We start from the raw sequence: 23,487 nt of genomic DNA on the forward strand, positions 1-23,487 counted from the left end.
ATACATATATATACATATATATATATATATATATATATATATATATATATATATATATATAGTTACTGGAGAAGTAGAAGAATCAAAAGACTCTCTGTAAGGATATGAAATGAAGGCGATGATGTTATGAGAGTGTAAGAATAAATGAGTAATGTAAAGGGAGTGTAAGAATAAGTATTTCTTTTAATGTTTTTTAATTGCTGTTAGGAAGTTAGTTAGAGATTAGTTACACTCTAACGACTTTCTCTCTCTAGAATTACTCTTTATAAATAGGGTTTGTAATTCAGTTTTATCACTAACGAGAATACTTCCTCTTCTCTAACTTCTTAATTTCATCATCTTCTTCCTCTCGATTTCTCTCTCGTCAGAATTCTTAGACTCTCTGTCTCTCTCTCTCTCTACGATTCCAAGCTCTTGATTTCTCGTTATAGTAAAGGTAATCACTGTTCCTGTTTTTCACTTCGATTCTCTGTTTGATTGATTGATTGATTAATCTGTTAGTTTTATTAGTTATTCTTTGTTGATTTATTTCTCCAAGTTCATTCAGATAGGGTTTATGTTCAATTTCTCCATTTTAAGCTAAAATAGATGAGAAAGAAGTATAATCGATATCTATCTTATCTATTTTTTGCGTCATTTCAGCTTTGATTGCTCGTACTATTGATTTTGTCTCTGAATCTGGTTGGATTCGGTAAGTTTGGATTCAAGATTTTCGAGATTTTAGGTTTTATTTCGTTTGTGAATTTATGATATATTAGTTAAGAAAAGTTGAACTGTAGTGGTGGTTGATCAGATATTTAACTTCTTGATCTGAAACTTTTGATTGGTAAAGAAGGTCTTAGTTTTGTTGTGAATCAGTGACTAGTTTTAGGTGTTTTAGGGTTTATAACCAATACAAGTTATCTGATTTTCAGAAATGATTAATTCTTTAGTCCGATTATGGAATCACCTTCTTCTTCTACTATAACTAGAAATCCACTATAACAAGTCGTAGTTCACATAACTACTCTTGTTTTTCTATGCATATCTATCTTTTCATGTGCATATTGTAACATTACTGCCATAAAACATCATTATATATCATATAACATGGATTTTAGAGGTAAAAGATTATTAACATATAACTTCCATGATAACAGATAATTGGCCTAAAGACTAGGAGAAAATGTTCCATGATAACAAACCTTAAGAGCTAGCCATGTATTTTAGACAACTATTAGGATACAATCCCAATGATCATATGTTATACACATCCTTTGATTTCTTCAAGTCTTTTTTGAATTTCTTGATCTCTATTTGGCAGCAAGCAACATCGATTTCCATAAGCATAGCAAGCCAAGAATCCGATTTACAAAACCATGTTTATCGTCTGCAAATCGAACAAGTTCTATGGAGCATAAAGACACCTCGGAGCAAAATAATCAGAAGCCTCAATCGGTAAGGATTTCAATAGGAGAAGCTTATATTCTAACAGTTTATATTGTCATTCTTCGTATATTATATATATTGATGTTTGAATGTTTAGCAGAAGGTGGACTTGAGAAAACTAGGGAATGATTCACTGCGGAGATATATGAAACACTATAATCTCGTGAGTCTCTCGTTACATTTTTCGGCCTTATAATTTATTTATTTTTTATCGAAATTGCAATGCAATTCTTATCAAACATCTAAATTGAAGTAATGCAACCACCTTATGGCTGAATGAGCTTGATAAACTAAACTGGCCTAGAGGCACACAAAGGGTCATTAGGGCTCTCAATGCCAGGTATTAGGGCAACAACTTTAAGGGGTGAAACGATTAGTGTTGTATAGAAGTGTTTATAAGGGTCAAGGGACTCAATCACGGTTGCACCTTTATAGTTGACCATAGCTTACAAATATTTACTTTTTTGTTTTCGTTTTCATTTTCTAGATCTTGAAATCAACACCTTAAGAATTGACCAAACTGTTTATCCTTTATATTTTTGTGTTTTGCTTTATTTCAATGCCGTTTAGTTCAGAGTTAAATTCTCTTAATCATTCTGCTGTGTTTTCCATCATGTGCTATCCACAACAACAAATATTTTAGGTAAACAATCTAGAATGTCTTTCGAAGACCGAGCAAATCTTTAGTATTATGGTTTCCAGTATAATTCGACGATTATATGAAACCGTCTTTACATCTACAACAACATTGAGGTTTGAGAAAATCAACTAATGATTTATATAGGTTTTTTGAGCATCGACCTATATTCTAAATAAAAAAGTAGTAGGGACCTTTAAAGTTTGCATCACTCAGGGAACACTTTATGTGCCTTAGGAGACCTACCAAAAGAGACAAGTCAGACGTTTCAAGTACGTATAAAAGAAGCTTAATCAAACCGTTCCTATACACAACTCAAAGGAGGCATGTTTCAGTCAAACCAGACTCCGGATGAGTCTTTTCTTAAAGGAAGGGGAGGTTGGTATAGTCACCTTATGTTTCTATGAGCTTGATAAGCCAAATTGGCTGAGAGACCCATAAAGGGTTATTAGGGAAACAACATTTAGGGTGCTACAATTAGAGATGTACAGAATTATTTAAGTATATAAGACTCTCAAGGAGGACTGCACCTTTAGGATTGGCCACAGTTATAGGTAAGTCTTTATGTCTTAGTATTTCTACATATTATATAGGTCTCAAACCTGAAAGACTTTGCACCTTATGGTTGTTTCTTAGGTGCCTCCTAACCCTAATCCAACCAAAGACCAAATGGTTGAGATCGTCCAACGTCACTTCTCAATGCAGGTATCTCTCTCTCTGAATATATAGATCTCACACTCAAATGTGTATGAACAACTTATAGCTGATAGTTTTCTTTTCTTTTTTGAAATCGTAGGTGGTGGATGAGAATGAAGTGATCCAGGAGTTCATTAATAAAATTAAGAAGTGTCCACCTGGATGATTAGTATGAGTGTGCATTTTTTGCAGGGCAAAAACCAAACTCTTTCAATTTTATAAGTAGTAGCATCCTAAGGGGAGGTCAAGTCATACGATAAAGAGTAATACTAGACTCAAAATAAAGATGCCATGATTGCATATTTCTATAATTTTTTTTTCTGCAATTGATGTTTAGACTTGTTTCAAAAATGGAGTTTTTGATCTAATTTGGATTTTCTTGTTCTTGGGTAATTGTATAGAAAACTTAAAATAAGAATACCCAGAAAGAATAAATTTGTTACTAAAACACAATTTTCCAGAATAACTTATCATTTTAATAATTCATGAACACTTGGGGTCCTGCTCCAGCGCGAGCGTATAACAAAATTATTGGGTTAGAGAACTCACCAAAAGTATGATGGTGTCGATATCTCGGTGTTAACTCCATAAATCGGTAAAAAGATAATTCGGATAATAGCTTTGTACTTATAGTATTTGAGTTTTTGGGATTTGTTTGAAGTGGGAAAGGTTTTCTGGAGCTTCACAGTTGAATTGTTATTTGTGAGTGGCCTCAGTTCTGATATCACAATGAAGGCTAACTTAATAATTATTTCGAAATTTCATTCCTTGGTGCATTGTTTGAACCCTTCCAACTAATATGCGACAACTTTCACTCATATGCATAACAAACGCATTTGTTTAGTTGCTATTTGATTCAACTTATCCCTTAAGTAACCAGCAATTTTAAACATATCAAGCATGTATGGACCATTTTTCATACCTGATATGTTCAGAGAGGTCATTCTGATTCACAAGTAAATCCTGAATACTCATTGTTTCTACTTAATCTTTTTTTCAATTATCTGCAGCTTGATGGGTTGCAGAAACATTCGGCAGACTTGGAGGTGATATACAACAAGTACCTAGAGGCAAGGTAAGTTGAGATGTATGGTCTTTAGGGTATATGAGTGTCTTTAGGACGGTCTCTTGACAGTTATGAGCATATTTCATCCTTATGAGGTCCGCATGCCAACTGATGTATGATTTATAATCTTGTCTATTGTACTCGTCTGATCCAGTTGTTTAAAAAAAACATAACTTCTCACATAATAACTCATGATATTTGTTTCATCCTTAGGGGTTCCTGTCAAAGTTGCTAAGTTTCTTAGGCTATATCCATCAGTATTTGAAGAATTTACAGGTCCACAATATAATCTACCTTGGTTTAGATTGACACCTGAAGTAGTATCCCTTGATAGGGAAGAATGATTTGTTTACGATAATCAGCCATCAGATATTATCAAAAGGTTAAAGAAGCTCATCCTTATGACCAAGGAAAAACAACTACCATTAAAGACAATTCAGGGAGTTCAATGGTATTTAGGGTTGCCTGAAGATTTCTTGCAAAGCCCGGAAAAGTATCTTGATTCTTCTTTCAAATTTGTCGAACTGGAAGAAGGGCTTCAAAGTCTGAGAGTCAGTACTGAGGAGAAGACATTGCCGCTTCTTCAGAAAAATGCCATTAAAAGAGGTTTATATTTGGAGGAATCATCAATGTCACTTGGTTTTCCTTTATTCCCTTCGAAGGGTCTTAGGTTGAAGAGAAAGATATCAAACTGGTTAGAAGAGTTTCAGAGACTCCCATATGTATCGCCGTACAAGGATTCTTCGCATTTGAATCCAAATACCGATGTTTCAGAGAAAAGGGTAGTTGGTGTTCTTCATGAGTTGCTTAGTCTCTTCGTCAATCACTCTGCCGAGAGAAAGAAGCTTCTTTGCCTTCGGACGTATCTTGGTTTGCCTCAGAAGTTCCACAGGGCGTTCGGTCGTCATCCTGACATTTTCTATCGTTCATTGATGAACAAGACATGTACTGTGATACTAAAAGATGCTTATAGTGATGAAACATCAATGGAAATCCATCCAGTCTTGAAGGTGAGAATGAAGTACATTACATTGATGAAGAAATCGCGGAATATTCTCAAAATGAGACGACAAATGGGAAAATTAAGTGAAGTTCATAATGTTAGTTTGGACTCTGAGTTTGAAACAAACATTACAGGTCCCATTTGTACATGATAATTTGAAGGTTTTACAGAAACATTGTACTATCTTATACATGATTATTGATGTTTATATCTTACCCCAGATATATGATGCCATGATAGCAGCCCTTGATATTGTTGTAGTTCTTTATTTTGCTTCGCTTATTTTCGCTATCTTATCTTAATCGGTCAAATGTAGGAAAATATGTTATATACAAGTGTTTCTTACCATTTTAAAATGTCGTCGGAAAAAAAAAATACAAAATGGAGGTTGTTTATAGTTTATACTATATAGATAATAGACAACACTCGCATGAACATGAAAAGTCCAAAGACCAAAATGCTTACACAAGATTTCCCAAATCTTCCTTGACAAAAAAAAAAAAAAAAAAAGATTTCCCAAATCTACACTCTAAAATATGGTTTCCCCTTGTGCCATCCATCTAACTCTCTTCTTCACTCTATTGCTGTAAAAAGCTCCATTGATGGACAAGGGCGGCCCGAAGACAAGTTACTTCTAATTCTTGACTGGAGGGGACACCAGAGACCTCTGCCCTTTAATCCCACAAATAAACAGAAAGGGACATAGCTTGGAGGCTCATTCCAAATGTCCAATCAATTTCGTAGTCTAATAACTTTGTCACTAGGATGCTAATGTCACTAGATAAGTGAAAGTTAGGGCTCTTTATTTCCTTTGCCATGAGACTATGAGAGTGAGTGATAGTTCCTAGGGTAAAATAATGCTAATGTCCAGTCTCAGAGAATACCAAGCTAGTACTCCACTTTTTTTTTTTTTTTTTTCCATTAAGTGCACCACCAGGGAAACAAAAGCCTGCACAGGCTATTATCCCTAAGATAATAAAATAATTAGTGCTATTTTAACACTTATGATCATGTTTAAAGATCCTTCAAAATGTGTTGTTGGAGAAAATTAGGGCAAACTAAAACCATGACCTTGAGAAGAGTGGCAACTCATAGTCATTGTCTCAACCTTCTATTTCAACCACTTGATTATGTTCTCTTGTTTACCAGCATCCCTCTAGGGAGCATCATATACCAAAATCAATTTAGAACATAATTCTTGTTACCCTTTCAAGAAATTCTTGTTTACACAATCTATACCATTTATTTCGATCTTAATTTTGATTCTCCTATGTTTCAGCAGTATGTGGTATTTTTCTATGTGTAATTAAAAGTTACCCCAATATAATTTAAAATTATTCGTAAATATGTGAATTTAAATTGTATATTAATAATGAGAGTTTTTGTTCTTATGACTTTGTTGTTACTATTTTTTCTTTTTCTAGAGTATGAGTTAGCTTTTGCTAAACAAATATTGTTGTATAATAGCTTTCTTCTAATAGTAGCACACCATTAAACAATTGATTTACCGTTTTAAATACATTATATGTGTGAATTATATTAAACCATAAAGTTGTTGATTTAAAGTAGGAGGAATCAATTATGTGTGCAATAATGTCACGTCATTAGTCAAAGAAATGGATTTGGATTTGGTGGTTGGTGAAACACAAATCACCAATTGAAAATAAATAAATATTTACATATTAATGGTAATTCAAGTATTTTTTTTTTCGTTGAAAGGGTAATTCAAGTACTTAGAGAACGATATGCTAATAAAATGATCCAAAGAGTAATTGTCTTACAAAGAAATTCGAAGTTCTAGTCCTCCCATATGTTGTAAATCTAGTAAACAAAGAGATCACTCAAGTTTCATCATGGAAATGAGATATTCATTATCTTATATATTAATGTTCTCTGTGTTTTCTTCTCTTATGCAATACAATTTCTTGGTCTCTACGTCGATTTGAGTTTCAATTTCATAAGTAATATATTATGTCATCAAATTCCATCATCTTGTCTTCCACAAAGCTCACTCAGTTGTACAGTAATATGTTTGTCAAGTAAAACTTAAACTTGTTAAATTAAGTTATTCATCCTATGTGTCTTTCGTCTACGAATGATTCTGTAGGCCTTGATTATCGTTTTTGGCGTCTTTCAGATGCAAACATCAATGGCCATTTGTGTGTAACAAAGGCGCCACACTAATTGTGTACACGGCCCCTTGAACTTCCCTTCCCTTGTACTGTTCATCATATGTAATTGGGTTTACTTTTAATCGGGACCACTCGGACGCTCTGAGAACAAGATTCAAAATCATAAATAATCACAGCCGTCCAAATTTTACTCTTTTTTGTACTTCTATAATCCAAGTGAGTGAAGAGAAAAAAACGTATTAATTACGCAATCACTAATTTAAGATTCCTTATTTGATATTATAGACTCGAATTATCCTTTAATTAAATTTAGACCCCTCGAAAGAAAAGAATATCAATTGAAAACCCAATGTACTTTGAGGGAAAAATGAGACCCTCCTTGACTTATTTCATGAATTTTTGGGTCATGCACCAGGCGTACCCATAGATAGGTCAAATGAAAAAATTGATCTGTATTAGTTTTATTCAAACCATCGTATGGGGAGTTTTGATGTTCAGTTCCACTATTATGTCACATTTTTTTTTTGTAAATATTTATACCGAATTGATTTCTTGCTCATTAATTTGATAAAATAATGTGAGGAATTTTGGAGATTTTGCATGTCATAATTCAATGAATTGGCAGAGATGTAAGCAAGGTATCTCTTGGATTACCACTCTTAGAAAGAAGGTGGTTAAAGTATGCATCTAATTCTAAAGTTACTAAAAAGTAGTAAGAACTTGCTTTTTCATCGAGTTCTGAAAAAGGAAGAAAAATCTATTGATTTATAGTGATGAAGATGTGATTGATATTTCAAAAGAAAAAAAAAATGTGACTAATGGACCAAGATGAAAAGAAAAATAAAATAAAACGCACATCCAAATCCTTTTAGGAATTCTAAAAATGAGTTATTTGTGGGGATAATATCAAATGGTAAAATTCTTGGTATAATTGTGTTTGTCATAATTGACAACCACCTTCTTCTCTTCCCATCTTGCTAATCTGTATTCGTGATAATTTTTTTTTTCGTTCTCGTTGAAAAAGTTATCAGCAGATGAAAATCCTCAAAATTATCCTCATTGGCTTCTTTCTTTGTAGATGTATATCTAAATGGAACCTTTCGCCAAGTAGTCTGTGTTGAACCTCCAACTCCCGTTAATCCTTTATAAAGTCCAACGATGTCGTTAGCTTTCTTCTAGTTTTGTAGTAAAGTTGACTAACGGTCAAAGGTCCAATCAAGTTCGTACGCTAAAAGTATGGGTTTTATAGATATATATTTACATTTTAAAGGACTAATATGAAAAGCCAATATTAATCAGAAAAACCCTCAGTCGTGAATTGAAGTGCTTCTCCTCACATCACAGGAGGAGGGAATTATAGATATATATTTATAGTTACTGAAGAGGAAGAAGAATCAAAAGACTCTCTCTCTCTCTCTCTCCTCTCTCTTCTTTCTCTCTCTACGATTCCAAGCTATTGATTTCTCGTTACAGTAAAGGTAATCACTGTTCTTGTCTTTTTTCTGTGCTGATAAACCTCCGATTGATTGATTGATTGATGGATTAATCTGTTGTTTTATCTTTGTTGATTTATTTGTTCAAGTTCATTTAGATAGGGTTTATGTTCAATTTCTATGTTTTAAGCTAAATAATAGATGAGATAGAAGTATAATCGATGTCTATCTTTATCTATTTTTCGTGTTTTCAGCTTTGATTGCTCGTACTATCGATTTTGTTTCTGAATCGGGTTGGATTCGGTAAGTTTAGATTAAAGTTTTCAAGAGTTTAGGTTTTGTTTGGTTTGTGCTTGTGAATTTAGATATATTAGTTAAGAAAAGTTGAACTGCTTGGCTTGAATTGTTGAGTAGTGGTGGTTGATCAGATATTTAACTTGATTTGAAACTTTTGATTGGTAAAGTAGGTCTTGGTTTTGTTGTGAATCAGTGACTAGTTTTAGGTATTTAGGGTTTAAAACCAAGACAAGGTGTCTGATTTTCAGAAATGATTAATTCCTGAGTATCAGTTTTGTGGATATGAGTTATCAATTTCTCTGAGTTAGCTTGAGTTAATAAAGGTTGCCAGATGAAAATTTCATGCCCTCACATGTCGGATGCAACTTGAGAAGGGGTAAAAGTACTAAACCCTTAAATTACTAAAAGTTTATAATTTAGGTTTGTAAGGAGATTGTTCTATATAGTATGGTAGAATTCGGTCTGTTATGATTATCGGGTAGCTGGAAATTAAGGTCTGGAAAATTCTTAGAAAGAGTTTCTCTACTATCACCAAATCCATCAAGTTTATACAAGTTCATTTGACCAGGAAATAAAAGTAAGCAAATAGGTTTGTTGGTGAATCTAGTAGCATGCACGACAAATATGGAGTAAAAATGGGCCAGGATGAGCTCGAGCTCCGTTTCACGGTTTGACCTTCTGGTGATACAAATATTTTTGAAGAACTTCTCTAATCTTGTATATATAGTTCGAATTTTTCTCCTGCTATGCGTTGGTTTAATTTCACTTCTATGGCTTTTGATACAATTATTTGCTTCAAATTGATACTCTCGTAGATGAAGTTGCACAGATTTACAGTCATTCGAAAAGCGAAATAGTAATTATTAATGTTTTGAGTTTTTTTAGTTTAACTTCCCTCTGAATGTTTCTTCATCTCTTGTATAGGATAAAATGCACCAAGTGGCTTCAGTACTTCATAGATAGCATCCTAGCTAATTAAAGATAATGGGAGGTTGCTGTTGTTGTTCCTCTAGAAGTGCTCAACTTGATGGTCCACCAGAGTACTATTACGTTAGTAGTTTTTTCTCTATCACATTCTATTTTACATTATCATATCATTTGCAGCAAATCAAACTCTTTCACTTTAGAAGAGATTTGAATTGGACAGAAAGCTTCTTTTTCTTTTAAAATTTTATAACATTTGCTACTGTGCTGCTTGTGAGTATTACCCATGTCTATTTTGAGTATATTTATGTATTTTTATTTCTTTTGTTAATTCTATTTTGGCGAAGTTTCTTTTTTTTGTGTCCATGAAAATTGAGATAATGGAATATGACATAGAGACGTCTGTTGCAAACTAATGATATCAGATGCCTAGATTTTTGGGGAACTGGAATCTGTCTGGTCCTTTGTGGACCTACTTTGTATTTGTTGGGATAATAGAAACAAACTGTTCAATTTCAACCTTCAAGCTGGGATTAGTTGTGGACTGGATGCTACCCTTGAAGTGAAGCAACATATAGTTTTGATAATGATCAACAACACTGTCAAAATGTTTCAATCTTTGCGGAACCTTTGCAATATCTATCCAGTTGTTCTCAGACAAGATACTTGTTATGTTATTTTGGAAATTTCGGAGTGGAGTTCACCATAGATAATAGGCTGGTAGCTGGCAAAGAGGATCCATTCTAACAAGATCCAAGAAAGATGAAGTAATCTTTCAATGGGAGAAAAAAATGAAAGCCGCTTGAATTTTAGACGAATTGGTAGTTTAGAAACAAAACACTTAAGGCACCTGGCAGACTCAATGGTGCCGGGTCAGTGAAAAGAATCTGGCACAAAAAAAATGGTGGGAGGAAGATCAAGACCTATCTTAGGTAGCATGAGGTATCTTGGTTTTGAATTATAAGCTCTACAGGTATTTGTGGCATTGTTGATAGTGGATATTTGTGGTATCTTAATGCGAGTTTATGGATTAGACTATTGAATGACCCAAATGAACAGTAGTCATGCTTAGCAACACCAACCTTAGGTGGTTCACTGCTTGGCCTAAGGAATAGTAACTACGCAATTAGGCTATCAAATTCTTAGGCAGGGTCCGACGAAATGATGGTTTCTTGTCTTACCCTGAAACCTATATCTGGGTTATCTACTAGAGCAGTGGGACATGACCAGGAAGAGAAAGAAAGGAAAAAATTATGGAACATAACACCAGCAGCCGTCATTTGGTGTCTAGGAGGATAGAAACAATAAAGTTTTCAAAGAAAATACCTCGGTGATCCCACTGAAGGAGGTAGATGTCAAAGGAATGCTATGTCACTGGAGCAGAAAATTAAAGACGAGAACATCTCTGTCCTTCTATGATTTTGTTTTTAATTGGGATAATAGTGTCGCATAACATAAAAATTCTATCTAGCTATGTAACCAGTTCTCGAACACACAATCTTTTTCTTAATATTAATTTGAATTATTAAGAAAAGAAAGATATCTGAGTTATCTAGACATCCTGTGGATAGTAGAAGTGATAAAAAGCGAGAGCTTGCTACTCCGTTGATGCTTTTTAGGCGCATTATCATATATCTGTATATTAGTTAAACAGATTTACTCATCAGAGTGCTTAGGAGAATTTAATGAGAAGTTTCATTTGTTAAACTACTGTAGCAAATGTAATTGAAGTTTGAGAATTTAAATCCACCTCATGTACATTCCTGTAGATATATCCTGTCTTTGATTCGAAAGGTTATCTGCCAATGCTAATAACTCTATATCTTCTAGTCTTCAATATTTCAATACCTATACGATGTCTTTTATGTGGTTCTGTGTTGTTAATACATCATTTGCATTTTTATTTATCAATGCAGTGTTCAGAAGGTTTAGAAGAGCGCCAACCTCTGTCACCAGCCATTGCTGCACCGGCTGCACTCTCTACAGGATTCCTAGTTGATACTAATCTCGATACATCAACACCAGATACATATCAATCACCACCTCCACCAGTTCCCTATGATGCGGATATTGGACGCCCACACACGCCAACAAACAATAACAAGATTGATGCAGCTGCACGAACTTCAGATTCTGCTTCTGTCAGAGAAACTGAAAGTGGGATTGAAGAGGGTTCTCTTAAGGAGTTATTAGATTGCAAAAACGAAGCAAATTCTCTGCCTCCATCCCCGAAAAAGTCCGATGAACCTTCAAAATTGAGTGAACTTATGGCTTCACAAACAGTAGAAGAGGATGTCTGCCCAACCTGCCTTGAAGGTAATTCTTTTCCTCTTTAAATTGAACAATCTTCTATCTTGTATGTAGAGCTTAAGCAATTTAGTCTTTACTAAAAGAGTTACCGACTAAGGCCGACTTAGGGTTTTCTTATGTATGGTGACAAACTTCCTTTTTCTGGTTGGTGTGGGGAGTTTCACTTAGAAGTCTTTTGGTTAAAAATATTTCTTTTGTATTGGGGAGTGCCACAATCCCTTTGAGTTTGGCTCACAGTCTCATTCAGTGCACTGATGACACTATTTGCACCTTTGCTTCAAATCATTGAAATTTTCAAACATCAATTGATGAAAGTATGTGTTCAAGATGTCAAATCAGCTTTTGAGTCGAACTCTGAGTAAGACTATAAGGGAGAGAAACATCTCTCCTTTTCATTAGCTTCCCAAAGAAGATTTTGCGTGGCAACTCGAGGTCGATAGCTTGATTTATTCAAACCTGATTGTCAAAGCTAAGATAGATGACTTGAGAAAAAAAACAGCACAGCCGAATTAAGCCTAATATTATTGTTCCCTCTCTCCAGAGTATGATGAGGAGAACCCAAGAATTGTAACAAAATGTGAGCATCATTTTCATCTATCTTGCATTCTCGAATGGATGGAAAGAAGCGATACTTGCCCCGTATGTGATCAGGTACTTATTACATAAATTCTTTCTGAATGTTTCCCAACTTGATCTTATTCTAATACTGGATCACGTCTAGCTTTCGTGATTGACTTTCTTTTGTGGTTTATTAGACTATTTCTCTTCTTTATTACTCCTATATATAGACAAAAGTTTAATTGGATAGAGGGTTCTCTCTCTCTAACATGGTGCAGGAGATGATCTTCAACCATACAGTTAACGTCTAGAACTCAGGAAATCCAAAGAAATGAGAAGAAATCTGTAGCAGTTAAAAAGGTGCGAGATTGTCGATAATGGATTCGATGGAGTTTCTCTGGTAGTATTTGTCTGTTGCATTACAAAGTTTTAAGCTTTTCTTGCTCATGTCAGTTTCAATCTGGACTTGTTTATCCGAAAAATATGAAATAGCAAATTGTCTGTCTGGGTTCTACTGTCCCATTTAGGGTTTATAGTCTAATAGAAAATTCAAACCACACAACATGATTATCAGTTACCCTTTATTCCTATCTTATCTGCATATTAGTAAAACCACCACATTCATCAATGCTTTACCCGAAATATCAGTAGGAGCTGATGAGAATTCTAGTTGGGGGAAACTCTTGTTCGATTCAAATCTGGCTTAGATATTGTTGTTGTGGTTTTTGTTATAGTTTCTATGATCTTTGTTTCTTCTTTTAGATCCCTCTTTTGTACAGTTACCTTTTAAACATGAATTTCTGTGAGTTTAAATTTCTATCTCTGTCTGTTATTGGATTATTTGAATCTGTATATTTGAAATTTATTGCCTGTCTATTTCAGTTTTAAGGGAAATTTAAAGTTATGTTTCAGGTCAATTCTTCATAGAATTATGAAGTCATACATTAGATAAGAATATATATCTCATGCTTTTAGTGCATTTCATACTCAAACCAGTGCCTAGAAAAGGTTGGTAGAAATAATGAACGATCTTTAAGAGCTTGAGTGAGTGAGCTACACTTATCTGATGGCTATGATATATACACTGACATGTTCCTCTCATTGAGCTCTTGAGTTGAGAAATATAATTTGCATAAATCTGATTCGGGGAGAATGAGATACTGGTGTTCGAAGTACCAAAGTAAACATAGGTGACATAGTTAAGCTGGGTATGAATTAAAATGCAAGTCATACATATATGGGTGTGACTTGGTTACATTTACACCTCACACCCTGGAGGGACGAGTGTTCTGAGTGTTGGTTGATTTGGAGGTGCATTGATAAAATGTCCTAAACTTTGACTTAATGAGGTTTTATTTTTGAGTTGATGGTGCCATGGTGGGGAGGACAAGAGGGGAAAAGGAAGAGAGGGAAAGCGCGTTGACGGTAGAGGTGAGTCCTTGGTGGTAAATGGTACTGGTGGTATCGTGGTGGTGAAGATAATAGGGAGAAAGGAAGAGAGAGAAGGTACACTTACCCCAGAGAACAGTCAAGAGAGAGAAGGTTCACTTACCCCAGAGAACGGTCGACAACGATTCACTTCATAAGAGAAGGTACACTTACCCCAGAGAACGGTCGACAGCGATTCACTTCATATCTTTCTCTACCGTGACGCCCTGTAGTTTTTCATATTTTATGGGACAGAAATATTTAGATGGTCACTCATTTTAAAACTCCCAGTTTATTTTTTCTTTTCCCCAAAACACCTTGCCACTCTCTTTTTCTCTCTGGCCCATAGAGACGGTGGTCGACCACAATTGCATTGCAGTGATGATGGTCAAGAAAATGAACAAGAGAGGAAATAATAAAGGACCAAAAGCTGTATTGACAAGCCTTAGAGTGTCTGCCCTCTAGCTTAATAAAGTTAAGTTGAACTATATTTACTAATTTGTTGCAAAAAGTGATTTCTTCCTCTCGAATTCAATGACCTTAAATAGTTTTTTTTTTCCACAAACAATACCACTACATGAGTACATAACATACATTATTAAGTTTAGGTATTTGTAAAGTGATCTAATATGCTCGCTGCTACTAATACTATAAACTGTCTAATAATTATTTATACTTTTACTAACACAGAATCAATAGTGTCCACCTCACCTCCACGTTCTTGAATGGATACACCACCGTGGGTCAAGAGCCCAAATGCAAATAGTCTTTTTTTTTTTTTTTTTTTTGATGAAGAAATGCAAATAGTCTTAGTTTCGATCATTTGCCTTAACCCTATGTGCCTTCAAAATGATATGTCCTATACAACTTCTCAAGCTTGATTAAAACTCCTACTAATCTTTGAGCCATTTAATCCTGGCCGTACGATTGTAATTAAATGATACTCGGTATTAAATTTTTTTCCTGATTTCTCTATTACTTGCCTCGAATGAATCCCCAGTAGTATATATACACTCATATCTTGCTTCTCTCTCACTCCTCTCTCTCTCTCTCTCTCTCTAAAACCCTGCACACTTCCGTCGGTCAGGAAAAGAAATCAAAGACTATAAACATGTCTTCTCCAAGTAAACGCAGAGAGATGGACTTGATGAAACTGTAAAATAACAAAACCCATTAAAATTCCTTACTGATTTCTCTTCATCTTTTACCTTTTTGTGATCTTTTTTTTCTTTGTATTTTTGGCTTGATTAGGATGATGAGTGATTACAAGGTAGAGATGATCAATGATGGCATGCAGGAGTTTTATGTTGAATTCCATGGACCAATTGATAGTAAATCTTTAATACCCATTTCTCTTTACTTCCCCTTTCTCTGTGTTTCTTTTAGAAAATCTTCTTTTTTCCATACCCCATTTTTGCTAGTTTGTTAAAACTTGTAGTAGTCATTTTTTCCTTCTTTGGTTGGGTGCTTACCTGTTTGGTGTTTGGGATTAGGGTTTTTTCAATTCAATTGTTACTGATGTTTGATGGGTATTTGCTATTTTTGTCAAATTCCTTAAATGAAGATCAGAATCTTTAAATCAAGTTACAGATTTTTTTAGAGAGTTCTTTTCACTGAGATATAGACCTAAGGGTTCCTTGATTCAACCATTTTGACCAGTAAATATGGACTTCCCCTTTTTCATCTATAGGGATGATCTGTAGGAATTTGTGTTGTTAGCAGTTGGTTTTTGATTTAAACCCAAAACCCTTATTTTATTGGATGAGTTTGATGTGATTTAAGATTCAACTCATATTTTTCAGGGTATTCTGTCTGTAATGATTTCAGCTGCAGATTGGTGGTTTCTCATTTTCTTTGTGACCCTATTTGTTGTCTTAACTTGTTGAATTACAGGTCCTTATCATGGAGGAATTTGGAGGATAAGGGTAGAACTACCAGATGCTTATCCTTATAAATCTCCATCAATTGGATTTGTTAATAAGATCTACCACCCAAATGTTGATGAAATGTGAGTTATAAGATGCTACCCGAGTAGTTTAATACGCATTTATAGATTTTTCTTGTCACCTCGAGATGGTTTACGAAAATATTTAGTTGAAGTACTTGACATTGTGCTAATATTGATGGTTCCTAAACTTACAGGTCTGGTTCAGTTTGTTTGGATGTTATTAATCAGACATGGAGCCCTATGTTTGGTAAAATAACTTGATTGATCACTTGTTGAATTGGTAGAAATGAACTATTTTCTTGTTTGGTTTGTGGATTAGAGAAGTTGTTTAATGATTCTTTCTATCTGTTTGCATCAGATCTGGTTAATGTCTTTGAAGTGTTTCTTCCACAACTTCTTTTGTATCCTAACCCATCAGACCCATTGAATGGAGAAGCTGCAGCTCTCATGATGCGTGATAAAGATGCTTTCGACCAGAAAGTTAAAGGTTCTGATTCCCTTAACCTCTCGTTCCACTGATTATCGTATGCGTATAACATGTGGATGAAATTGGAAAACTTGTCTATTTTCTGCAACATAATGCGCTTATATTTTACTGCGGAACTGGTTATCCTGAATCTTATTGATGATAGAGGTATCAAAAGCGATACTACAGAGTCTTCTTTCGCTGCCATCACCTGGATGGCTAACTCATTTTCGAGGAGCTGTTTTATGCTGTTTCTACTCCTCACTCTTAGTTGATGCAGCTTATGAACATTTCGGCCTTTGGTTATACAGATAGCCGGTTCTTTTCATTTTAAGGACGATGAGATGATGGAAGATGTTATGTTGTCAATTAAAACTATGATGGTTGCCATTTCGGTTTACTTTTTCAGTTTCGATGTTTTTTGTCTGTTCTTATTGGTTCTTATAGGTAGGAGTAAGTTACTCTTGGACTGATTGAAGTAATACCTGACTCTATCAGCGAGCCCAACTATATGCATACATGGTTTTCTCTTTGCGTAGTGTTGCCCTTGACGACCTTGACCAACCTAGTCGTATGGGTCCATATCCGCCAGAAAGGCCTAACCAATACGTAAGACAAGGAGCTACTACCTTAGTTCAAAAGGCTTTCATAAGCAATGTGGGGCTAAGTCCACTGCACATACACGTTCCAGCTTACACACCAATTTGCACTCGCAATCTTCTTCTCATGAACACCAATTTCGATATCCATTTTCCCCCTCCTTTTACATTTTATAATAATCTAATACTTTTTACGTTTCAGAATATCGCGAGAAATATGCAAAGGCTGAGGATGTCGGGAACAATGCTGAAGAAGAAAAGTCGAGCGATGAGGAAGCTAGTGAAGATGGGTATGCTTCAAGTGACGAGGGAGTGGCAGGTCATGCGGATCCTTGATGTCATTAACTATTGATGGATTATGATATTTAATTTCAGTATGTGTACATGATCATCATAATGTAGTTTTCCAGTACAATTTGAATCGAAGTACAACAAACTTAGCAGTAGACCCTTTTCATGGTGGCAAGAATCCACCAGCTGGGGCTTCTGTTTCTGTTACTTTCTTCTGTGACTGTAAATAAGTTTAGCTTCTTGCTTCGTATTATAAATGGCCTTCTTTCTTCCATCATTTCGTTATGATTTGTGGTGCTTTTTCTTTTTCTCATTGGATTGTCATAGTTTTACTTTCTTTTTCTCATTGGATTAGGTGTACTTTCTTTTTCTTTTAACAAAAGAAACCTTTGGTGTTTTGCAATTCCATGACAGAGGTCGGAAGCTGGTATTTTGAGTTATAAAAGCTATTCTTCCGAGTTCTGTTTGAGTTCCAAGTTCCAGAATTTGAAGAATTGCAATCTTTTTCTGTATTCTTTTACTTCTAGTTTCATCTGAAACCTATTAACATTCTCTCTCTTCTTCTTTCTTTGATTTCTTCTTTATCTAAGAAAGAAAAGAAATGATGGTGGTGGTGGGTAGTGTTGTGGTGAGGAGAGGAAAAAGAAGATTTGAAAAAGAAAAATTGTAAGATCATACGGGATAAAGTTCGCTAAAAAAATTAATTGTCTAACTAGTGTTAGTGGCCTGAGTGGTTAAGTTTGACGAAGATTTGGAGTGTTTGTGTCATTGGCTTGAACGGTCAATCGGAACAAATATTCAAATTTGAACTCGTCGAGTGGGCTGAATTGTGTAGAAAACTTGATATAAAGAAATATGACTACTGAGAGCATTTATAAAAGATGGAAGTTAACCACACTTTCCCACTCCAAATTCTTAACAAACCAGAGCTTTATTTCACACCTATTCTATGACTGTAATTGTTTAAAAAGAAGTAAGAAAATTGTTTACTATTTGGAACTCTCAGAAAGAATAAAAAAAATCCAAGAATTAGAACTCGTTAACTAACCTCACTACTTGTCATGTATCTCATGAGTTTGTTCAAAGTTCGGCGAGTCGAGATTGTATCAGGATGATCCTCGCCGCAGACTGAAGTCCTAATAAACAAAACTTTTCTGATCAAATCGTTCCCTGTATCACATTGTCCTCCTTGCACCATTAGTTTACCTCTGGTTTCTATAATGGTAGCTCTCACCAATACTAGTTCCTGCCAAAGTAATGGATTCAATTGTGCTTTCGACTTCACTGATCCACAACAGAGAGGTTTATCCAACAACTTCTCTGCTCGACTAGTCAACGATTCTTCTGCAACTTCAAGTGCATCGTTGCATAATCGAAGAAGTTCAAGAGAAGGTTTGCACCGTGAAAATGTCATAAATGTGTGAATAGCGAGAGGAAGAACGACTCGTTTGGCAAAGAGTAACAACTCAGATACCTTTAATTGAAGGAAGATCAGATTAGTCCCGAATCTGAATAACAAAAAGCAAGTGGCCCATAAATGGTTAAGATCTTGGGAAAGAAATCCACGATCGATAATTGCTTCAACCATGGCATGCGTATCTCCATCGAGCTCTCTTTTACGGGCATAAAGCTTTATTATGTCATGAAAATGGATATAGTCTTTGTTTATGCCATTTTTCGCAATTCCGAACCTTACCAACAGAGAGGAAGCTTCGGATTCAGACCGTTTTACGTCTGATTCGGTAAAACCACACGCCAGTTTGTACAAACACTTCTTCCATTGATGGGTATTTTGGTGTTTAATTGGAAGTTTATTTGCTGCTAGAGCTAATAGAGAAACTGGAATAGAACAAGGGGCGAAAAATCCACTAGCCCATACCATTCTTTTCGCCAAACTACTCGGCTCATCTCCACCATCAAATATGGAGAAGCCAAATTCTAAGAGTTGAATGAGAAAGACTTGTTCACTCAAAATACAACCTTCCTTTTGATGGAATTTCATATCGGGTGAAGGCATTCTGTTAATGGTGTTGAGAAGTCTGGTCGGATTTATGGGAAGCTCAGAGAGAATAGCTCCGACAATACCAAGGCCTAACGTTGATCTTCCAAGTTTCTCTTCGATAATTTTGAGAGCGTCGATTTCTGTGATGGGTAATTCTCTGATTCCTTTCATTAGAGACATAGCTTCAACTCCAGATAAGTAAGAGAGTTTTAGAGGATCTAAGTTCATTACCCGAGAAAGGCGAGTTGAGATTATAATGTGAGTTTCTCCACCAAATCGCGGTAAAAGATCCATTATGGGTTTTTTATCCCACCAATCCTTCTCGGACTCCAAGTTATCGATTATAATCAAGAAAGGAATATCTCGCACTAACTCTTTTCTTAATCTACAAATGGCAGCTGCTTCTTGTTCTTCAAAGCTTTCGGTTTTTCGTTTCTCAACCCACTGATTCTTGAATCCCACATTAACATCTAAAAACGGCGAAAGGTTCAAATAGTTTTGCAAGACATACCTAGATTCACCTCCTATCCACAAAACCATCTTGTATCTTTGAGAAAACCTGTAAGCAAATTCCAAGAGTAGTTCTGTCTTGCCAATGCCAGAGTCCCCAGATACACAAGCAACACCCTTACCATAAACTATCTTTGTTGGTCTTTTTCTTTTTCTGCGCTTTCCACCGTCTTTTGATTGTATTTGAGAGCTTCCCAAATTTTGAAACTCAATTTCTTTCTCAGATTCCTTCCATACTACTGGCTCTTTTCCTTTGCCACCAGTACTCGCTTTTTTTCGTTCCAATTCTATCTTTCTGTTCTCAAACCTACTTATCACCAAATTCTTCCGTCGATGTTTAGTTTTTAGTTCAAAATAATCCCTTTTTGAATCTCCACTAACATCACCAAACAAAATGAGTTCCAATTCATTAAGTTCTTTCTTTCTGCCGACGAAGTTCTCATTCCGAGGAAAAGGGAATTCCTCCTTGTTAACCCTTTCCTTCCAAATATCCACTCTATCAGCTATACTTTTCCGTCCTAACTTGGTTGCCAAAAGAACCACCGTCTTTAATATACATTCCCTCCAACTACCATCTCGAGCCTCCAATTTCCACTCACCGACACGTGAAAGGCCATTGACGGCTTCCTTCCATTCCATCTCTGATCCATCATATAACATCCAGAGCTCACCCCCATGTTCTTCCCACATTTCCCCTCTCCTCTCGATTATATCTCTAGCAAGGCAATCACCTTGATCCAACTCAAAGAATATCGGAACCAAGTTTTTCTTACCCAAAAAAGTTCTTATCTCCGTAATGGTGTATCGGTTCCCAAAAGATTTCCTCGAGATGATTATCACACCAAAAGTAGAACTATTCATTGCCCTCTCGACAATACTAGTACTTCGAGAACTCCTACAACGAGCTCTGTCGGCTGAAAAACAGCTGACTCCTTGCATTTGCAACTCTGCACATAACCACTTGTTAAACCTCAGCAACGAAGGCTTACGTCCATAGTATCCTATGTATACATCAAAACTCCTCTGCCTGTTAGATGAAAGTGAAGCTGAGTTTTGTGTAAATGAATAACTTCGATAGTTTTTTCCCCATATTTTCTGTTTTCCTTTGTTCCTTGAGTGACTAATGCCATCAATTTGGATGTCACTAGATCTAGATGAATTGCTATTACAATTTGGGGTGGAGGAAGAACCACGATCAAGTAGCGAGGATATCTGCGAATCATAGTCATTAGTAACATTCAGGATAGAGAAAAGGTTGTCCGGAGCAATGCCAACAACTGATAGAGGTTCTGGTTTCTGAATAGGAGTATCAGACCTTATTACGGAAGTGTTCGAGGAATAAGAAATGTCTGATCTAATTGATTCAGATCCTTGAAAGCTTGACCTCGGAGAGAAGAAGGGTGATTGACGAGTAGAGAAGTATGTCGAGGAAGAAGATGATACGTTCCTTGACATTGCAGTAGACAATGTTTTGAGCTTCGTACTCTCTTTCTGAAACTCCATATATCCATCTTCATACAACACATACCACACAAGAAGTATGAATTCCCATACATTCTACATCTGCAACTCAGTCTGTAACGAAAATAGAACTTCTTCAATAAACCTACTTTTCAAAGAAACAAATTGTTAACTATAGCTCAATGCACACAAAACACACACACATAAACACTACTATTTGTATATGATGTGACCTAATTCACATGAATTTAGAGAAACAATAAGTTGGGCTTAAAAATAGACGTAAACACTTGACCTCTTTCGTCAAATTCATGTGGACTAACTACACATTGGTTAACATAGTCGAACCTAATTAGTCAACACTATATCAGAACTCAATCTTAATTGGTTCTTCGCAAACAAAATCGAAACAACAATCTAACAAAATACATGAATTATTTGTGGTTGTCTAGCTAATTGAAACGGCTGTAACTAACGTAAGCCGACATGACAGTCTAGTAACGTTTAGTGCGCAAATCTCCGGGGTTTATAAATATATCTTCATTAGAGCACTTGGTACAAGTTTAATCATTATTAGGTTAAATAATGAACTAATGAAGTTGCTCAATAAATCTTTTAATTGGTCCTTAACCCATTCATTCAAGTTCATGTTTTTAGTGATTGAACTTCCAAATAGAGCTTAAGTCTTCAAGGAAAAATCATTCATCCCATAATCAAAACTGAAGAATCTGAAAAAACCCCATTTTTAGTTTAATGAAATTACACAAACCCTAAAAAACAAAGTGATATAAGCAAACCCTAAAAAATGTGAAGTCTTTAGGTTGGGAAACAATTAATTGAAATACCAAATAGAAGAGGCTTACTTAATAACTATTGATCTATAATCAAATCAAACACAACAATATCACAAAGTAGTCGGATTTACTGTTATTTTGATGATATTATACGTACCGTTACGTTAAATTAACTATCTTTTTCTTCGAATCCCGAAAAAGAACACAAACCCAAATCTGTGTCTTCTTCTTCTATGGGAGTTGGAACGGAAAGAAAAGAAGAATGAATAGTGGACTGTTAGAGAAGGGGTTTGCCGTTTAGATTTCTTAAGAGGATTTTATTTTGGATTAATTCCTAAGAGGATTTTATTTGGGGTTCATTCCTAAATGTACCCACTAGACGTGACCAACTTATCATTTTAGCCCCCGGATTGTCGAACACTTCAAAAACTTCCTAACTATATGTCAGTTGATAACTCGTTTGGTTGGTATCCTTCGGAAAGACCAAGAGGTCATGGGCTCCATCTTTGAAGTATGGGGGTGGTAGTTTACCTTCTTCAATTATCGCATGAAATTTATAATGTACTAACTAAATAAGAGTGGTGTCAATGTTGTGACGTATATATTCATTTAATGTCAGTGTTACGGTGGTGTATGTGTTCATTCAATTGTTACGTTCTCATTGACGTATCGGTATCATGTAATGATGGTTGAAGTGTACAAAAAACTTCCTAACTAATACGTGTGTTAGTTGAAATTTAATTTTGTTTTCTTCTTTTAAATGTTTTCTCTCTCCTTTATTTTATCGAGGACAGTAATTTACAGAGGTTTTCTGAAAAGAAATAGAACATTCGAAGAAGGAGATCTATTTCCAGATCATTTTTCAAAAGAAAGAGAAGACTGCATGAAGAAGGGGAGATTCAGACTTGGCCAAATAATCCCCTTTCTGTATATGTTAAGACTTGCATCGATTGATGGAAGCTGTCAACTGGATGAGAGGAGAGAAGAAGAGCCAAAAAGTTATATTGGACAATCTAAGGGGTCCAAAATGGTGAGTTTGTCACTTAAGAAGGTTATTTGAGAATAACTATTTATATTGTGAAAGTCAAATATACCCCTATTTATGCTACACCACTCCTCAGTTTTGAGATTGGTCGTTGCTTTGGAATATGCATTTTCATTTGGGAGGCACGAAGACTTTGGTCACTCAATTGACTTTTTTATTTTTTTTTTTGTTGAAGGTGACCCAATTGACTTGATTAGGTTTAAGGCAACATTATCTTAAGACCCACGCCTTCCAACTATCACCTCTTAGAATTATCACCACCTTGGACCATCCCCATTCTCTTTCTCTCTCTTTCTAGGCGAAGGAAACCTTTCGCATCCCGAAAGAAAGCAAGAGAGAGAGGGAAAGTGGTGTTCGGAGAAGCCGATAAGGTCGTGCAGAAGAAAGACAGAAAAACAAAATTTTTTATTTAGGTTATATATTATTATTTTTTTGAAATAAACCAGAATTTAATTCATT

At 35.3% G+C, this 23,487-nt stretch overlaps 4 protein-coding genes and 1 pseudogene across 10 annotated transcripts; 4 read left to right on the forward strand and 1 right to left on the reverse strand.

Annotated features, from left to right (window-relative positions):
- The first annotated feature begins 224 nt into the window (after positions 1 to 224).
- LOC147534324 (uncharacterized) lies at positions 225 to 5,098 on the forward strand. Of its 5 annotated transcripts, XR_015227583.1 has the most exons (8): positions 295 to 436; positions 643 to 691; positions 1,304 to 1,437; positions 1,529 to 1,591; positions 2,702 to 2,770; positions 2,862 to 3,024; positions 3,772 to 3,836; positions 4,041 to 5,098. XR_015227583.1 is itself a non-coding variant. In XM_086647610.1 (6 exons), exons 3-6 carry the CDS (start codon positions 1,390 to 1,392, stop codon positions 2,925 to 2,927), a joined length of 249 nt encoding a protein of 82 aa, XP_086503736.1. In that variant the 5' UTR covers positions 298 to 436; positions 643 to 691; positions 1,304 to 1,389; the 3' UTR covers positions 2,928 to 5,098. The 5 variants fall into 5 exon arrangements, 3 of the variants coding, with proteins under 3 accessions (XP_086503736.1, XP_086503737.1, XP_086503738.1); XR_015227584.1 differs by lacking the exon at positions 643 to 691 and having other exon boundaries at positions 225 to 436; positions 2,862 to 3,836; XM_086647610.1 differs by having other exon boundaries at positions 298 to 436; positions 1,526 to 1,591; positions 2,862 to 5,098.
- LOC147534325 (protein WHAT'S THIS FACTOR 9, mitochondrial pseudogene) lies at positions 4,019 to 5,098 on the forward strand (annotated as a pseudogene).
- Positions 5,099 to 8,241: 3,143 nt separating this feature from the next.
- On the forward strand, positions 8,242 to 13,354 carry LOC147534326 (putative E3 ubiquitin-protein ligase RHB1A). Of its 2 annotated transcripts, XM_086647614.1 has the most exons (6): positions 8,272 to 8,440; positions 8,650 to 8,698; positions 9,617 to 9,742; positions 11,533 to 11,932; positions 12,468 to 12,577; positions 12,763 to 13,354. In XM_086647614.1, exons 3-6 carry the CDS (start codon positions 9,677 to 9,679, stop codon positions 12,793 to 12,795), a joined length of 609 nt encoding a protein of 202 aa, XP_086503740.1. In that variant the 5' UTR covers positions 8,272 to 8,440; positions 8,650 to 8,698; positions 9,617 to 9,676; the 3' UTR covers positions 12,796 to 13,354. The 2 variants fall into 2 exon arrangements, with proteins under 2 accessions (XP_086503739.1, XP_086503740.1); XM_086647613.1 differs by lacking the exon at positions 8,650 to 8,698 and having other exon boundaries at positions 8,242 to 8,440.
- A 1,475-nt stretch (positions 13,355 to 14,829) lies between these two features.
- Positions 14,830 to 17,493, forward strand: LOC147534327 (ubiquitin-conjugating enzyme E2-23 kDa-like). Its single transcript, XM_086647617.1, has 6 exons — positions 14,830 to 15,067; positions 15,164 to 15,243; positions 15,806 to 15,920; positions 16,055 to 16,107; positions 16,219 to 16,347; positions 17,128 to 17,493. Exons 1-6 carry the CDS (start codon positions 15,024 to 15,026, stop codon positions 17,259 to 17,261), a joined length of 555 nt encoding a protein of 184 aa, XP_086503743.1. The 5' UTR covers positions 14,830 to 15,023; the 3' UTR covers positions 17,262 to 17,493.
- A 638-nt stretch (positions 17,494 to 18,131) lies between these two features.
- Positions 18,132 to 22,522, reverse strand: LOC147534328 (uncharacterized). 2 transcript variants are annotated; one of them, XM_086647616.1, is made up of 3 exons: positions 22,141 to 22,508; positions 18,691 to 21,303; positions 18,132 to 18,462 (listed from the first exon to the last, which is right to left on the reverse strand). In XM_086647616.1, the coding sequence occupies exons 2-3, from the start codon at positions 21,229 to 21,231 to the stop codon at positions 18,256 to 18,258; spliced, it is 2,748 nt and encodes a 915-aa protein (XP_086503742.1). In that variant the 5' UTR covers positions 21,232 to 21,303; positions 22,141 to 22,508; the 3' UTR covers positions 18,132 to 18,255. The 2 variants fall into 2 exon arrangements, with proteins under 2 accessions (XP_086503742.1, XP_086503741.1); XM_086647615.1 differs by having other exon boundaries at positions 18,132 to 21,303; positions 22,141 to 22,522.
- Between the last annotated feature and the right edge of the window lie 965 nt (positions 22,523 to 23,487).

The sequence above is a fragment of the Eschscholzia californica genome, unplaced genomic scaffold (genome assembly GCF_041429995.1).
Source record: "Eschscholzia californica isolate CP2 unplaced genomic scaffold, dmEscCali1.0.p SCAF_6, whole genome shotgun sequence".
NCBI classification, from domain to species: domain Eukaryota; kingdom Viridiplantae; phylum Streptophyta; class Magnoliopsida; order Ranunculales; family Papaveraceae; genus Eschscholzia; species Eschscholzia californica.

Coding starts and splice junctions, on each gene's coding strand:
- LOC147534324 (XM_086647610.1), top strand. CDS start 1,390: ATGGAGCATAAAGACACCTCGGAGCAAAATAATCAGAAGCCTCAATCG. Junction 1,438..1,525: donor ATAATCAGAAGCCTCAATCG/GTAAGGATTTCA, acceptor TTGAATGTTTAG/CAGAAGGTGGACTTGAGAAA. Junction 2,771..2,861: donor AACGTCACTTCTCAATGCAG/GTATCTCTCTCT, acceptor TTGAAATCGTAG/GTGGTGGATGAGAATGAAGT.
- LOC147534326 (XM_086647613.1), top strand. CDS start 9,677: ATGGGAGGTTGCTGTTGTTGTTCCTCTAGAAGTGCTCAACTTGATGGT. Junction 9,743..11,532: donor GTCCACCAGAGTACTATTAC/GTTAGTAGTTTT, acceptor TTATCAATGCAG/TGTTCAGAAGGTTTAGAAGA. Junction 11,933..12,467: donor CTGCCCAACCTGCCTTGAAG/GTAATTCTTTTC, acceptor CCCTCTCTCCAG/AGTATGATGAGGAGAACCCA.
- LOC147534327 (XM_086647617.1), top strand. CDS start 15,024: ATGTCTTCTCCAAGTAAACGCAGAGAGATGGACTTGATGAAACT. Junction 15,244..15,805: donor ATTCCATGGACCAATTGATA/GTAAATCTTTAA, acceptor GTTGAATTACAG/GTCCTTATCATGGAGGAATT. Junction 16,108..16,218: donor GACATGGAGCCCTATGTTTG/GTAAAATAACTT, acceptor TGTTTGCATCAG/ATCTGGTTAATGTCTTTGAA.
- LOC147534328 (XM_086647615.1), bottom strand. CDS start 21,231: ATGGAGTTTCAGAAAGAGAGTACGAAGCTCAAAACATTGTCTACTGCA.